Source organism: Centruroides vittatus, unplaced genomic scaffold (assembly GCF_030686945.1).
Source record: "Centruroides vittatus isolate TY-2023 unplaced genomic scaffold, ASM3068694v2 contig_18, whole genome shotgun sequence".
Lineage (NCBI taxonomy): Eukaryota > Metazoa > Arthropoda > Arachnida > Scorpiones > Buthidae > Centruroides > Centruroides vittatus.
In genome coordinates this window covers 1,682,051-1,699,755 of record NW_027121101.1, presented here as the reverse complement: position 1 = coordinate 1,699,755, position 17,705 = coordinate 1,682,051, and the positions used below count along the sequence as shown (strand labels likewise).

Below are 17,705 nucleotides of genomic sequence, written 5' to 3'. Positions count from 1 at the left end.
CACAAACAAAACGTCAAAGTGCCGAATGGAAGTCAAAATCATCACCTCAAGCCAAGAAAACACGAAAAGTTCCATCAAAAATCAAGACGATGTTCATTGTTTTCTTCGATAGCAAAGGCATCATCCACCGTGAGTTCGTCCCACAGGGTCAAACAGTTACTGTTGCTTTCTACTTGGGAGTTTTACAACGATTAATGAGAAGAATTCGTCGAATTCGTCCAGAATATCGCAATTCTGATGACTGGTGTTTGTTACACGATAGTGCACCGAGTCACACATCATTGATTGTTCGTCAATTTTTGGCACGAAATCAAGTCTGTGTGTTGAATCATTCGCCGTATTCCCCCGATTTAGCACCATGTGACTTCTCTTTATTTCCAAAAATGAAAATGAAGTTGAAAGGACGCATTTTTAATGATATTGAAACCATCCAAAGAGAGTCTACGCGCATATTAGAGGCAATACCGAAAATTGAGCTTGAGCAGGCATTTGAATCACTATTGAATCGCTGTAAAAAGTGTATTGAAGCAGGAGGAGAGTATTTTGAATAATTTAATAAAAGGATTTGAATAAAATTGTTTTGTTTCATTTTTATAGATCCAGTCCCGGAATATAATTGCCGCACTGTGTATAGCAAGTTACTAAATTATTTGTCACTCAACTAAATTATTGAACATGTCTAAATAAGCCTTTACAAATATTTATCTAACAATGTCTAAATGTTGGTTATGCATATAGGTTAAAAGATGACATATTTAAGCAAGTGTACTTACAAAAATTTTGATTTAGTTTTATAATTTTTGGTAATCACTGAACCAATAGAGTTAGAAGAACAAGAACAGTTATAATGCAATCTTTGAATGATAAAAACAAAACTTTTCAAAATAAACAAACTGACACATTAATACTAATAGTAAGAAAGTCAATATAATAAACACCTTATGTCATGTCAATCTTTTTTTGATTAACCCATTTTTGAATTAATTCAGACCAAAGCAGTGTTGCATAAACATGTTCTTTTAACATTTAATTTTTAGTTACAAATAGCTAAATTAACAAAACTTAAAAATATTTGTTTTTACATGTATTAACAAATAAAAAACAATTCAATTTCAAATATATTCATCACTTAATGAAAATTTGTTTAAAATTTAGAAAACAATTCTAATTAATTTGCATTTTGAAAAATTTAAACTAAAAGCTATGGATTTTAGATATTAGAAAAACTGTTTTTAGTTTTGCAAATAAAATATGATATAATATTAACAGTTTCATAAATGTAACAATTCATTATCATTTGACAAGTTAGTTTATTTGATCTTATTTTAATGGTTTTATTCAATTCTAATTGTACTTAAAAAATTCTGATAAGATCAAATTATATAACTAGCTGGTAAGCCCGGCATTGCTCATGCTAAAAGTTAGTTCAAACATTAAGATTATTAGATTATTTTGTACTTCTAACCCTTCTCCTTCTATTGTATTATAGTATTTGATTTATATAACTAAAGGTTCTTATGTAAGGGTTTATCAAACCAAGTGACAAATCTAACATATTTTAAAAATTCTTTAAATTGTGTACAGTATAGGAATAAAGAATTTTTAAAATGTGTTAGATTGGTCGTTTGGTGTGATAAATTCTTATGTAAGATAACCATTGTAGTTATATATATCAAATACCATAACATAAACATTTAGGTGTTATTAATGTGAAGAAATTCAGAAACTGCATATGGCCAGTCCTTTGGCCAGATGCAAACCCACAACCAACTACAGGTATTCAGTGGTTTTATCAACTCAGTTACTAGAGGGTACTTGTTGGGCAATTTGAAAAAATTGTAGACCTATAAATTCCCACTGTCGTCTGTCCTTAATCTCAAGAATGGAGTTAGATAGATGAAAGACAAGACCAGATATGAAAAAGATTAAGGGAGGGAGGTCCCACTTAACTATATACGAACTTCCAATGCAAACCAGAAGTCATGTTATTTCAATTCAAAAGTAGTTTTCCCCTGAAAGGAGTTAGATAGCAATGGAGTTGTGCCAGTCATCTAATAGAAAAGTATAATGTACAGGGGCAAGCCACTACTAATTTGAAGTGGAGAGTATATATTTTAAATTAAATTAATTAAAAATATAATTAAAAATTGCAGCCTGGCATTGTGATGATGTCACAATAAATAATTGCTCATTATATATAAAATATTGAGTTTTAGTTATTTATACAAAATTTTTTATCATTAATATATAATAAGCATAAAAACTTCAACTTCTTCAATGTTTTAGTCAAAAAACAAATTATTAATGTATGAAGATGTGTGTAGAACCATAAACAATGAATACTTTTCAAATAAGATCTAGCAATACTAAGTCGCATCTGCCTAACATTTGCTATCATTATATCTAAATCATGTAAATGAAATATGGATGGAATGTCATGTAAATGGAATAGTCATGAATAATAAATTATTTCCTCTTATTACTGTGCTTAGTCCTAATTTTCTTACCAAGTGTACATTATTTACTGATATATAATTGAAGAAAGCTTTTTTCTCTTAAATTGAGTATTGTGATAATAAAATTTTAGGAAATCATGTTATTTAAACAATCAGATAATTATCAAAATAACAAAATGTGTGTTTTTATGTAGATTTTTATAGTTTCATGCTGGATATTGGTTTTATGTGTACTGCTTATTTAAGAAAAGCTCCGGGCTAGTTATTTGCTTCCAAGATGTTCTAAATTATTTAATAAATTATTAAATTACTTTAATTATTAATTTAGATAAAAGATGGAACTAACGTCTACCTCTAGTATCAAAGGACTTAATTTCTAATTTATTAATTATAGCATAAGAATAGCCCAATTAATTATGGCAATCATTTGGCTTAGTATCAATAGATCTGGTTTCGGGATGTTGGTATTTAAGAAAAAGAATTTTTAACAAAGCCAAAAAATTTTTCATAGGCACAAAAAAAACCTTACACACGCTGTTTCTAGCAATCAAATTAATAAGCACAAACGTTTTCGGCCGTTTTGAAAGGCCTTCTTCAGGTGCACTGAAGAAGGCCTTTCAAAACGGCCGAAAACGTTTGTGCTTATTAATTTGATTGCTAGAAACAGCGTGTGTAAGGTTTTTTGTGCCTACGATTTTAATTTAGTTCTAGCTTTGTGTGCAGAGATCAGAAAATTTTTCTACAATTAGGATAAAAAATGTAAATATTTTTCATTATATACATATTTGAATGGTTGCTGAGACATACTTAATTCTGTTTTATCTTGAGAGAAGTGGAATTCCACTTATTCACTTTCAACAGTCCATTTATTTATTAGAATCAACTACCGTATTTACTCAAATATAAGACGACCTCGCATATAGGACGAGGTGTAACTTTAAAGATCAAAATAAAGAAAATTAGATTTATTAATACAGTTTTAATTTTATTTCATTTAATCTCAAGTAAAATATCAAATGAGCGTAAATGCACACATTATCCTGTAAAAATTACTAGCACTTTAAACTTTAAGGAAAAATCTTGTAAAATCAACACCATAATTTGTTTACATAAAGCTGGACAATCAGGAACTTTTTTTGCCAATTCTTAACAGTCGAATCAACTCTCCATCAATTACAATTATGAGTTTCTCCGAATTCTGATTTCCGAATAATCATCTGTTTTCATGTGGGAATGGATTAAAACTTATAATCGGGCTCTCGTGTGATTTTGGAATTTCAATCTGGAATTCAATTCAAAAGCTCTGCTTTTCCTATTGCTATTCATCTTTACTCCCAACAATACACAAGAACAATTCAAACGACTCAGATAAAATACTTATGTTTTTAAATACAAGAGGGTAAGCATCCGGTAAAAATTGAAAATACACAGTTTACAAAAATTATTTGCAAAAAACGCAAAGACTCTTTCACTCACGTGTATAGGACAACCTAGGAATTTGAAGTTGTGATAAATGAATAAAAACCTCGTCTTATATGTGAGTAAATATGGTATTTTAAAATTTTAAATGGTTCATATTTAGATCAAACAGAACAGAATACAATCTGTGAACAAAGAGCTATTTGTACATTATAATGTTGCCATCTTTACAAAATTGCTGATCCGGACGGCAGGTCAGGTTTTTTCGAACAGAAGTAAGTTCCTGATGCATGCGCAATGTCATTTTACAATGCAAAGAATAACATGCATGCTGGCTCTAAATCAGTTACAGTTAGGGACTAGGGACCTGCGTAGGAGTAACATACAAGCAACAAAAAAAAAAAGTTGAGAGGCAAGTTGCACGTCACACGTCAGCATGAACAGAGTAACATGGCAGAACAGCAGATGAGTTTCAGTGAGTGTGAGGTCTTTCGTTGTTCAAATAGTGTAAATTTATAACAACATTTGCAAGAACTTTGTTTCATCGTAATTTCACAATTTCTACGAAATTCCCGGACAAAATTAATAGTTCACCTGGACAGTGAGTCAATTCCCGGACTGTCCAGGTGAAAACCAGATGGGTAGTAACACTAGTACATTATATTCTATTCTGTTTGATTTAAATATGAATAGGATTAAATGTTTTTCCAATCTTTAACATCCCAATAAGTAATCACACTCCTGAAAGTGAATAAGCAATTTTTTTCTCTTTTTGGACAATGACAATTAAAAATTTAACTTCTTTGTAAATTAACTTTATTCATAAGAAAGAGCGTCAACAAGAAAGATTTATTAAATTAAATGTAAAGTTAGTACTTTTGAACATTGGTACAGTACATTATCATCAATTAGGGGCGGCTTATAAATGACATCCACGCTGGAAGGGAGAACGTCATTATGTCATTGAGCTTCAGTGGATATCCATTTTATTTCATTAAATTTTACACAGTTTATGCCTTTCATTATATTTCAAAATTTCATGTGTTTCATTTTTATTTGTAGTATGTACCATTCATAAAGTTATAAAGATTTTAAGAGAGTTTGAGTTTTGTTGAACATCCAGAGAGGGGAGGGGGTTATGAAAATTTGGACAAGGGAAGACGGCAAGTAAAAGTTTCCAGAAAAATGCAGACATATTTTATGGGCAGCTCCTTACAATTTCAGACCAGAATTCAAAAGATACAATTCTAGAAATCAACTCTCACTTTTTTATATGAAAGCACTATCAGAAATTTCTTCTTCCTCAATATACAAAATACATTTCAGGAATTCATTTTATCCACTTATCTTCAGTTATTAGTATTGAGGAAAAAAGGCACAGATTTTAACAAAAAATTCAGTATAAAATTATGAATACTTCAACACCTTAAACCTTAAAAATTTTCTTCGTGTATCATCTAATCTTCTGTAGATACATTGCAATTTCTTTTCTCCCTTATAGTGAAAAACATTATATCTTTATTTTGTAATTAATTCATCAAAGATAGCTAAAACTTATAAAAAGTTGCAAGCTTAGATATTGTAAGATAGGCATACCTCAATAACTTATGATCTTATAGAAAAATCATTACTTTCAGAAAATAGAAACAGAAATTATAATCAGTTACTTCCACTAATCAAATCCATATAAATTGATAGTATAAAATACAACAAAACACCAAAATACCTTCAAACATTTAAACAAACTGTTTTGGATACTTTCAAACACAGTATTCAAACAGTTTATTCAAATTAGTTTTCTGTTCTGATCAGTTGTTTGCCTGATGAAGGTCTTCTAAGGTCAAAAACATTTGATTATTAAGCAATTTGCTAGTTTTGAAGATATTCTAGTGTTGTGTTAGTTACTTCCATAACAAAATTCAATTAAATTAAATAATGATTATTTTACACATTATTGGATCGAAACTAGCAGAGCTAAGAATGAAACAGTTAAACTATCAATTAAACCAACAAATTGGAGTTATATTTTTAACTAGATTTGTAGATGATATTTGTATAATATATGATGAATTTGAAAATATAGAAAATATTTGTAAAATACAAAGTACATTTACTGGGTAGTTTAATTCTGTATATACACATAGGAAATAACCAGTTCAGCTTGCATTCCAAAAGGAATTTAACCCTTTGGAGGGCGTGTCCACAGAAAATTGCCACAAAATTTCAATAATTTATTGTGTAAGAACATTGTACATAAATATTGCAGTTTTTCTTTTCAGTACTCTGCATTCTTACCATATGACACCATTTACATATCAAATGGTTTTTCTGTGTTTATCCATTTTTGTTTTTTTTAGCTTTGAATTAGGCAACTCTGTATCTGTGATGTACAGTACTTGCCACTACATGCTTCATAATATAAATATAATTTGTGCTTACTTTTTTATTCATTTTTTAAATGTATTTGAAAAAGTTGCTTATGTTTTGCGTATTTATTGCATATATAACTTTATTTATCAATGTCATAGGTTTCAATAAATTTTTAGACTTATATTAGTTTGAAAATATATCAAACAGCTTTTGAGATGGCTAGATTTTCATGATGTTTCTCACTCTTATACAACTTTGATCCAGAAGAAGTTGAATGGTGCTTTAGAACAGATTGTCAAAAAACTAATAGGAAAAAAGTTATAAGAGAGTGATTATGACATTGATTCTAAGTAAGAAAATAGGGAGATTGTAGAAGATAATTAGGACAGTGAGTCCAAACAATTGGCTAAATAGACAGATGACTTTTGTAGAAGATAAAAATAGTAGAGCAAAATTAATCCGTTGAAACTGTAGTAAAAATATTTTTAAAAAACTCAATTACTAAATGTGCCAGGTATAAAGGGAAGCAACAGACTGAAATGGAGTGACATATTTTTAATTATCTAAATGCTTTATAACCACATTTGTTCAACAATTTTAGAACTGCAAAACTAGGTCATATATGGCCTAGTTCTGCAGTTCTAAAATGAACAGACGACTTAGTCATTTCTAGTAATTTAATATAAAATTTACATATAGCACATATGAAAAATTATAGTTCATACATAAATAACTTTAAATACATAATGCTTGATGTACCCAGACCACAGAAACAAACAAGTTTCTGGATTATCTGAAGTCCTTGTTTATCTGACTGACCCTTGGTCCCATCATTCATATAGGCTATTCATGTTTCCACTGTATGTAAAAATTCCATATATAAAAAAGGAGTTTGAGGAAAAAAAAAATCCTTAAAGATATAATATAATTTCAGTACACGATGTATTAAACTGTTGAAATATAAGAAAGATTATTGAAAAGAAAAAGACCTATTGAAATAATCTGAAGTAATCTATTACATGCAGAAAAACTAAAGTTTGCATTGGAAAAACAGTTATAAAGCTAAAAAACCAAACAAAACAAAAGTTAATATGTAGATATGGACTGTTTATTTTGAAAGTGGTATAAGTCCATTTTTTCTTCTTTCAAAATATATAAACATTTGCATTTTTAGTCAATTCAAAAAATATAGTGTACTAAGTTCGATGACTTTATGTAATCAACTTACATATTTCTAGAGACTTCTATGTGAATTTAACTAAACTAATATATTCTTTCTGGGCTGAAATGAAATGATCCAATAAAGTTGCTTTCATATAAAAAAGTAAGAGTTGGTTTCTAGAATATCTTCTTTGAATACAGGTTTGTAATTTACATTTATCAATTTATTTTATAAAACTTACATTACACTCTCTATATACCTTTTCTATCATTCCAAAACTCAGTAACTTAAACTATAATAGAAGTTTGTTAATCTGGCATCCACAGGACCCAAGTGGTGCTGCATTATCAAGAATGATAAATTACTGGATGATTTTGCATTCAGAAACAAATTAAAACTTTATAATGCCAGAAAAATAACTTTAGTATTGGCCATACTAAAGTTATTTTTGCTGGAATTATGAGGATAAGGAAAAAACAGTAAACTATTACTAAGCATACCTACAAAACAATTTGCATATAATAAAATATTTTGTGAAATTAAGTTCTTTTATTAATTTCAAATTTCATTTCTTCAAGACTAAATGCATTCAATTACCATAGAATATGAACAAATTTAAATATTCAAATTTCATATTTGTAAATTTAAACTTTTAATATCAGACAAATCCATATTATATCAAATATACTTTTAGAAAAAGTCTAAAGAGGAATTAAGAAACTTTTATAGATAATTATTATTACGTTTTGTCTGACACTGTATTAATTGATATAGAACAAAATTATATATTACAATAATAGCTATTCTTAATATGGACAACTCAAAAGATCATACATATTACAAACCTGCCAGATATATAAATGCATGCATTAAAATGAGGAATCAGTGGCAAATATTAGAAGTAAACAAAATTCTCTCTTCAAATGATAATATTGCTAGATTATAATATCAAAATATACAAGTGACAAACAGACAGAAATCATAGCTCAAATGGTGCTTTCTATCAATATTATTACTCCCAAAATTTTACATAAAGCATTAGACTGCACAAGAACATACTATATTCAAATATAAAAGAAAAAATGCACAGTAATTTAAAACATTTGCAACACAGTTCTATATGAGTTCAGTTTGCTTATCACTTAAACATTCACACCGACGAGATACAAACCTCATAATTTCTACAAAAAGTTATTTAATACTCTGCATCTGGCTACATAGTAGTTAGTTTTAAGATTAATTAGCAATTAAGCAATGAATCTCGATAATATTTTTTATCATACATATCTTTGATTTTAATAAAAAATAATGCTTTTAAAGTGTTATATTTGAAAGTCTTATTTCAAATGCTTAACATTTCAAAAGTTTTATCCTTATATTCTATTAAAATGCAGAGTATATGTTAATTATTCCAGAAATATTTTAATAAAAATTAATGTCAAACTGTTACAAGATTTATTTTATGTGAAAATTTTAACATTCTAATGAGTATTTTATACACTGAAAAAACAGTTTGACAAATCCAAAACGGAATCTCCTCCGAAGATCGAAAACAAAGTTCCTGCAAGCAAAAACAACCCGAAGCAGGATTCTCAAAAAAGCAGGGAACATTTATAACACATACATCCTATGGAAAAGTAAGCAAAATACATTTATCATTATATATACAATGACAAATATGAACTACAAATATTATCAAAATATAATACTTCACTTTAAATTTTATATTAAAAAATGTATCAAAATCTTATTAAAAAGCACATACCTTAACTATGTATTAATAAAATTTTAAACTGTTTATAGTTAAGTACAAATATGGATTAAAAGCAACCCATATTTTTCCAGATTAAAATTATAAATAAAGTATATTGAATTAATAATGTTAACTCGTTATTGAATATTGTTTCGTACCTCGCCTGATTATTATCCTGCACGGCATAAGTAAACTGATATCCGGAAACAACTCTTTCGGGCGTATCCTCGTCGTCGCACAGTTTATTAGTCGGACAAGGTACCTTCCTCAGGAAATCTTGGGTGCCGTCTTCGTTACAATAACTATCGTAGGCAATGGTGTCTATCTTGCGAAACATATCTCGACAGGCAATAGATTTATTGGGCAAATTTCTCTTTTGGTAAAACTCCAGGAAATATTCTCTATCCACAACCACAAAAGTTGCTTTATGTATATTGCTGGCATTCTGTATTTCGGTTGTAATATTCCCGTATATAAAGCCCAGTGTATTTATTCTGTCGTGTATGTCTGTCTTTTGAAAACCGAACTTAGCCAAAAATCGAAAGAACTGATCGGTATGAAAATTTCCATTTAAATGCAGACCCAAAATAGGGTACAATTGAACGATAAATAGGAAGAGATACAAATTCATTGCTAAATTTACCGTACATCACACTTTTTATATTATCTAAGAATAAATAGATTTTTATAATATTTCACATTACCATCTGCCACTTTTTATGATAAGATTAATTTACCGGCGTTGAGTAATCAGCTGTACTAGATGCTACTCTCCGACCGTCCGACACACAGTACATACTAGGGAAAAAGTAAAACAAATTATTTTTTCTTATGTTTAATTTCATTGGTTAATTAAATGTCGACGTTTTCGTATTAGCCAATGATATTATTTTTATTTAAAAAATTTAATATGAAATTGATTGATTTAATTGCCGGCTGACGTAATCGTGTCGTCACACGTAGCGACGTTGATTGGGAAAGTTAATGAGATAAGCGAAACAATTTTATCCATTTAAAATAAAATAAACAAATTTATCGTAATTAATAATTCGTAATAAATTGAAACTTTAAATAAAATATTTATACATGTTGAAATTACTTTTATATTTATTGACATTTTTGTTTGATATTGCAATATGTTTTTAACCTTGTTTCGAAATTTTCTCAGAAATGCAGTTTGAACTGTTATTTAGAGCATGAAAATAAGAAATTATTTAAATATTTTCCTCTTTAAAATTAAGAATTTATTACAAAAAAAAGTGTATTTGGATTATTAATGATTGTCGGTACTTAAAAATTCGTAGCTTAAAGTTTAATTAGATGAAAACAATATCTTAAATCATGATTATGTAAGCATAAATGCTTGTCTTACGTGAAACATTTGGCACTGTTTCACGTGGTCAAGGTCATAGACAGATCCAAAATCAAAAAAATCGTGTTCTTTTTAGAGAGAGAAACTTATTTTATACTTTAAAGATCATAGTTCAAGCAAAAAACTTAGCTCTTAAAAGACTAGTGGATCGTTTCAATTACAAAATCAATCGACTAAGTGTTCTTCATATCAAAAAATTGTATTCTTCAAAAGTATAAAATCTTTTTAGTGAGAGTGCGGCTGAAGTTTTCAACGCCATTGTCAAACTTCTAGGCTTACGCTGAACGTCCGACGTTCACGTTTCACGTTGTAAACTTAGGCCACAACCTCACTTTTGTTTAATATTTAATGCTGTCGCAGATAAATATTGTAAAACCAGTGTAGGGTCATAACTAAGGTTTTCATCTGCCCTTTGCAAGGTTCTATTTTTTACCTTACAGGATTGCAAAATTAAAACCTTGCAAAGTGCAGATGAAAAGCTTATTGAATTTTTTGAGTGGAATAATAATAATAATAAAACAAATATTATAAAACAATTGCATAGTTGCCAACTCTTCACCTTTCGGGCTGAGAATTTGCCTTTGGAAGCAATTGTCAGTCTGAGCTAGAAAATCTCCGCCTTTTTCAGATAATATGACACCTTTAATACATCGTCTTCACAAAAATGAATTTACTAGTAATCCCAAGTTTGCTTATATGGTGGTTCTTTTAGAAATTGTCCACTCTCCAACATTAACATTTTCTTTCAGTTCAACGTTGCCGTAGGCGTATGAGAATATCAATAGAAGCTTTAAATTTCTGATTAAATTATAAAAAATTAATCTTTTTTAATTGACGCGTAAGAAATTTTGTCTCAAAATGTGATAGATATACGAGATCTTCTGCTCTTGGTACTATAAAGCCAAATTTCAAAGATCTTGTAAATATAAGTCGCACGCCAAAATCATTCTGTAGTCTATAAGGAATTATTTATTTTTGTAATTTTTATAGATAATTAACTTTTTATATAATATTTATTATATACGTATATGATACAATGTACTACTAGAACTTCGTCCTGGACTGAAACGAGGCGACGGCTTGCGAACTTGTTAGATTAGGAGCGTTAGATTAAAGGACGCGTCACTCTGCATAAGCGGTCAATTCTTACCTTTGTTCTAAAACTTCCTTAATTACAGTAATAAACGGTCGACACGATGGGGACATTGTTACACGTGCCACTATTAAGGTAGTTCAAAACATTTCTGTATTTAACAAAAAAAAAACCACAAAAATAGAATTCGATTGAAATTTTTCCCATAAACCATAGACTTACGATGGGAATCGGAAACTCGAAATACTGCAGTTGTTTTTGAAAAATTTTTATGCAAGGTATAATATGTCAGCTTATACAGTATTTCGAAATTCCCGTTACAAACTTACAGAACAGGTTCCTTACGAAAAAAACCCAAGATAAAAATGTTCAGTAACATTTTTGAATAAAACCTTTATTAAGGAGTTACAGCGTTTAAGTTCAGTGACGTTACTTCTGGATTTTCGTACAAATGGGGACAAGTTCATGTTTTATTTTATTTAAATTGAAAGGTTTCTGAGAAAAATAGTAAGTAGATTCACCTTTAACTTTTGTCCTTTGTAAATATTACATACTTTGCATTGTATCCCAGAAGTCTTTTTCTTTTTTTTTTTTTTTTGTACTCTTTCTGCACTCTGGGCACTAAGAGAGCCTCTTTTAGCAAACCCATTATGGGTTTGGCCAGGCCCACGAGGTGAGGGACGGGGGCCGACATATCGGATTCCCCAAAAAATTCCTGGAGATTTTTCGATTCCGGGTCTCCAAAGCAGTAGTCTGCCACCTCGACAGCTCGGCCATCCAGCCGTCCTATCTGAGAAGCCTGTTCTGGTACACCTGCTCAAAAATATCTGATGTGTTTTGAATTTCTTGTGCTTCCACCATAATTCATACAAGCAGATCTTCCTCCGACTCTATAGGGATCTCATAAATAAGATTCTTTATAAGGCCCCAAAGGAAAAAGTCTAGTGGTGTTAAATCCGGTGATTATGGAAGCCAAAATATTGGGCCATCTTTTGGATGTTGGGCACAGATGATTGCAGACGACGTTTGCAAAGTGTGGTGGTAGGCCATTGTGTTGAAACCACATTTGTTGCCGAATGGTCAATGGCACATCTTCCAATAACTCCAGCAGTAGTTCTTAAAGAAAAGCCAAGCAAGTACTTGTAACCTGTTAGGTGGGATGGAAGAAAGTATGGCCCAATCAAACGACCAGCAATGATACCTGCCCGACTACGATGCCAAACCTTTCCTGGAATCCCGTTTACAATTCTTAGTGTTCTGTGTTACTGAACAGGGTCCTGGTCTCAGCTGTTCTGAAGTTAATGTATCAGGTAGCCGATAACTGGCGCTCAAGTCACTTTGAGGCAGAAAGCAGTTTTGAATAGAGATCTGTTTAGAACAGGCCTGGCCAACCCAAATTGTTTCGCGGGCCACTTTGATCACACATAACATTACGGTGGGCCACAATTTAGGCAAACATGCTTTTAAAAAAGTAAAACAAATACAAAATGAATAAGATTTTATTGTTATACCAAGAGTTCGTACTCGCACTTGCGCAATATATCAATGACACATGCAAATTTTCATTTATTTAATTGTTTTGGTATACACATAACGGGAAAAAAGTTTTAATAGATAAATAATATTGCTTAGCGGGCCACACAATTTAACGTGACGGGCCGCATGTGGCCTGCAGGCTGGCCAGGCCTGGTTTAGAACATATTACTACATATTGTGAAGTCACATCAGAGCTACCAGTAGTGATCGCTTGCTTATCAATTCTAATGGCTTGTGGTCAGTAAGCAGTTAGTTCTTTGCCATAAACTATTCATAAAATCTCTTACAGCCAAACCTAATGGCATATTCCTCTTTTTGATTTGTGGTTAATTTTTCTGTGCTTCAGTGAGTTTGTATTATATAGGCAAAAGATCTCCCATTCTGCAGTAAGGTCTCCAGGAACAGTTGCATCAACTGATAGTGTTACTGGAGCACTATCATAGAATTCCAATATAGGTGCTGTTTTCAAGGATTCCTTGATCTTCTGTACTGCTTTATTGTGTTCATTATACCAGTGCCATTCAACATTACAGACATGAGCTGGTAAAATAGTGCTGTCAACTCTGAATGTTTGATAAATTTGGCCAAAGTTTACCATGCCCAAGAATCTTTGTAGTGATTTTCACATCTGTCGGGTTTTTCATTTGATCAATTGCCCATACTTTTAAATCAGTTTTTAAACCTTACAAACTTGGAGTTGTATTATCCATGAAAAATTATATGAATTTAAATCAAAATCAAATACATAGACCTCCATGATGTAGGCTGACCCTTATGGTATGGCTGATTGCATTTTGTGAAGTCACATATAATTTGGTTTTATCTATTTGTTTAATTGAGAGAGGAAGTGTGAACAAGCATATTATTATAATTACTACTACTGAATATTTTAATTAAATGGTAATATGTACAGTACAAGGTGTGTAAAAGTCCCTTGTGCCCTTTTCATTCTGAAAGTACTGAAGATATGTAACTACATTAACAAAATTAATATAAGAAGTATGTACGGAATAAATAATATATTAACAGTTCAGTGTTGGCAAACCTTTTTCCAAGAGTGGGCTAAATATTTAATTTGAATAATTATAATATATATATATTTTTTGATTCACTAACACAAGGTGTTACCATTTCAACACTTGGCTGTACAGTATTTCATCTTTATTTAGTTGATATTAGATAAAGATGAAATACAACCAAGTGTTGAAATGGTAACACACCTTGTGTTAGTGAATCAAAGAAATTAAGGAAACACAGTTTCAGATTAAAAATTATAAAATAACAAAATAAAATTTGAAAGCATCATTTTAACTTTTTAATCTATCAGAAAATAACAATAAATTATGTAAGTATAAAGATAAAAATAATGTGATTATAATGGAAACAAGCAATGATCACTTGATGTGTAACAAGCAATTATTTATTGTGACATCGTCACAATGTTGGGCTACAATTTTTAATTTAATTTAAAATATATGCTCTGCACCTCAAATTAGTGGCGGCTTGCCCCTGTACATCATACTTTTCCTTTAACAATAGAGTCGTGCCAGTCATCTAACACCTTTCAGGAGAAAATTTTTGAATTGAAATCACGACTTCCAGTTTGCATCAAAAGTTCACATACAGTTAAGTGGGGTCTCCTGCCCCTAAGGTTTCCATATCTGGTCTCATCTTTCATCTATCTAACTCTACTCTCAAGATTAAATAGACATACAGACTACAGTGGAAATTTATAGGTCTACAATTTTTTTCAAATTGCATCCCAAGAAATATTTCATTTGAAAATTATTTTCTGTTGTTTATTTGATGATAATTTTTCTGGGCATTCATAATTAGTGACCTTTAAGACTTTTCACAACAGTCTTAGGACTCTACAAAAATATATTTGATAGAGTTCAAAACTGCTTAAGTAGTGTGAAAGTAATTTAAAAAAAAAAAAAACCTAATACTTTCTAAACATTCAATATGGGGACCTAGAAATTGTCACATGGGGTCACAGTTTGCCATCACTGACATAGTTGAAAAATCCTATTCAAACAATAATAATTATTTCAGTTAATGTATGTAACTATATTCATAAAATTGAAGTCAAATGTAAATAAAACACACTCCTTTATTACATAATTATCTGAAAGATTAATTTTTACAATTATTTTTTATGTAAACTTTTAAACATTTTGTATTTCAAATTTTTTTTTAAGAATTTATCAGAAAGTAACAAACACTGGAAGCTGCTCAACAAATATTTTCTGCATATATTTTGAGGAAATTTAAATCAGCATGACTGTATTTGGTAATAGATCTTGGCAATTGTTCACAAACACATAAAGCAATGAATTAAACTGTGGATAAAAATGACAATAAAATGGAGGATAGGATTCTATTATCATAATATAATTTCAGTACTTCAACTTAGAATAATTTGTAAATTGTTATTCATGTCCATCTAAAAAAAAAATCTATTTAGATAAAGTTTTCATTTTTATATAATGTCAAGAATAAAAAGAGTTTAGTTCAGGATAACTTTAGATCACATTTTCACAGTTGCTCATAATTTTTCTAAAATCCATAAACAATTTTGGATCAGCTTTATAAACTATACCACTCAAATTCATACTAATAACAGTTTTTATATAATGTTCAAATAAAAATTTAGATAATTTTATAGTTTCAATACAGAAAGGAGATTTCTATTGGAAAATTTCTAACACTAAAATACAATTTTAAGAAATTTTTTAACATACAAAGTAAACAATTTCAGAAATTTTTAACAGTATATAAGATTAAAATGAACAACTATCTCATTTGGTTGAAATGTATTTTTTATTCATGCTATTGCACTTCTAAGCAATTTCTCACATTGATAAAACTGTTTACTTCTCAGACTGTTCACATAAACAGTAATAAATCCCACATATAATGTACAGACTTTTTACATGTAAATTACACATTATGTTATGGGCTAATTTTATCTGAAGCAAAATTTTAGTGGCTAAAATATTAATATCACATATGGCTTTAACCAAAATTACAACATTTAAATAAATTTTCATTTACATTTTTTTCATGAATAACACAATGTATTTGTCATCAACATGATATGATTAAATTTATATGACTATAATCAAATTCATTTGTTTAGCACTTGCTAAAATATAATTATATTCTTTTATCTTTTATATTAATACGTGATGACAAATACAATAAATTTACTGTTCTTAGTTTTTTTGCAAAGTAAGCTTTAAAGATCAAATAATATTTTTAAATGTTCAAATAAAGAAGTTTCCATGAAATTTAGAATTTTGATTTAAGTACTAATTCTAAAATTTTAATTGTAACAATCCTGTTTGAAGCACAGGAAAAAGAATCCTGCTTAGTCCAGAAGAAATGAGAATGCCATACACACAACACACACACTCGTAATATATCTTCATCGCAACCATAACTTCAGACGGAGAGCATCTACTCCATTTAGATAGTACCTGAAGAGACGTTTATCACGAACAAATCCCAAATTCTCATATAATCTAAGTGCAGGCTTATTCGTAATTTCTGTTTCTAAAACAACCTGAAAGAAAATGAAATTATTTATTTTACTTTTAAATAATTATTTTAAAAAATTCTTTAGAAATGATATATAAATTAAAAATGCAACAGACTTATTTTAAGATTTAAAGAGGAAGAAATAAAAAAATATATATAAAATTAATGGCTTAGCCAAAATTTACTTTAATATACTATCTTAAGTATTTGATGTGGACCTCCGAAAAAATATTTGGATTTAATATTTACAGTTTTGTACATAGTGATATTTTAATTTTTTTTTAAATATTGATAAATTGCAATTTTTTAAATATTGATGCACAGAAAAATATAAACTGATTCAAAGAAACATGTATATGGTACTTATTGAAATAAGATTTGAATACCTAAAAAGTATGGTCCAGCCCTCCATGAACCCTCCCATAGCCACATATACAAGCCAAAGATCAAATCTTCATCAAAGATCCAAGATTAAATCTTGGAAACAATTTTTAATTTATGTAATAAAATAATTTTATCACTAATAATTGCTTAAAATAAATTAAATAAACTTAAATAACATAAAAATTTAACAACAGTTAATGTAATTAAGCTCTTGTTAACAATAAAAACCCTTACAGAAAACAATTGCCCATTTGGATTCTATCCCTGGCACATGCACACTCAACCATCATATTTTCTATTATATAAGATAAGATTTTTTAATAAAAATTTATCTAAAAAATCAAACTATGCCTAATACGGTGGTAGTCAGTTGGAACAGACTTAAAGGCTACAATTATCATATTAGATAAAAATGCAAATATTCTAATTTTGACAGTTGTCTTTGGATAAACCAGAATGAAATAGATATCCTAATTATAAATTACTACATGAAGAAAAACAAAATATTTTTACATAAAGAAAATAATCAATATTTATCCTAACTGTTTCCCAAAATTAAATGATTAATCTAGCAACTTATAATCATCAGTATTTCTACTATTTTAGTCTCTTACTTT

The 17,705-nt window shown here is 29.4% G+C and overlaps 2 protein-coding genes across 2 annotated transcripts in view; both read right to left on the bottom strand.

Annotated features, from left to right (window-relative positions):
* The window catches only part of LOC136969505 (transmembrane protein 145), a 29,200-nt gene extending 19,098 nt beyond the window's left edge, over nt 1–10,102 (bottom strand). Inside the window, exon 1 of the mRNA XM_067263678.1 lies at nt 9,319–10,102. Coding sequence (XP_067119779.1) covers nt 9,319–9,791 — 473 coding nt within the window. The 5' untranslated portion in view covers nt 9,792–10,102. The remainder of the gene's footprint in view (nt 1–9,318) is intronic.
* A 5,154-nt stretch (nt 10,103–15,256) lies between these two features.
* Nucleotides 15,257–17,705, bottom strand: part of LOC136969536 (uncharacterized) — a 29,240-nt gene continuing 26,791 nt past the window's right edge. Inside the window, exon 4 of the mRNA XM_067263731.1 lies at nt 15,257–16,729. Coding sequence (XP_067119832.1) covers nt 16,592–16,729 — 138 coding nt within the window. The 3' untranslated portion in view covers nt 15,257–16,591. The remainder of the gene's footprint in view (nt 16,730–17,705) is intronic.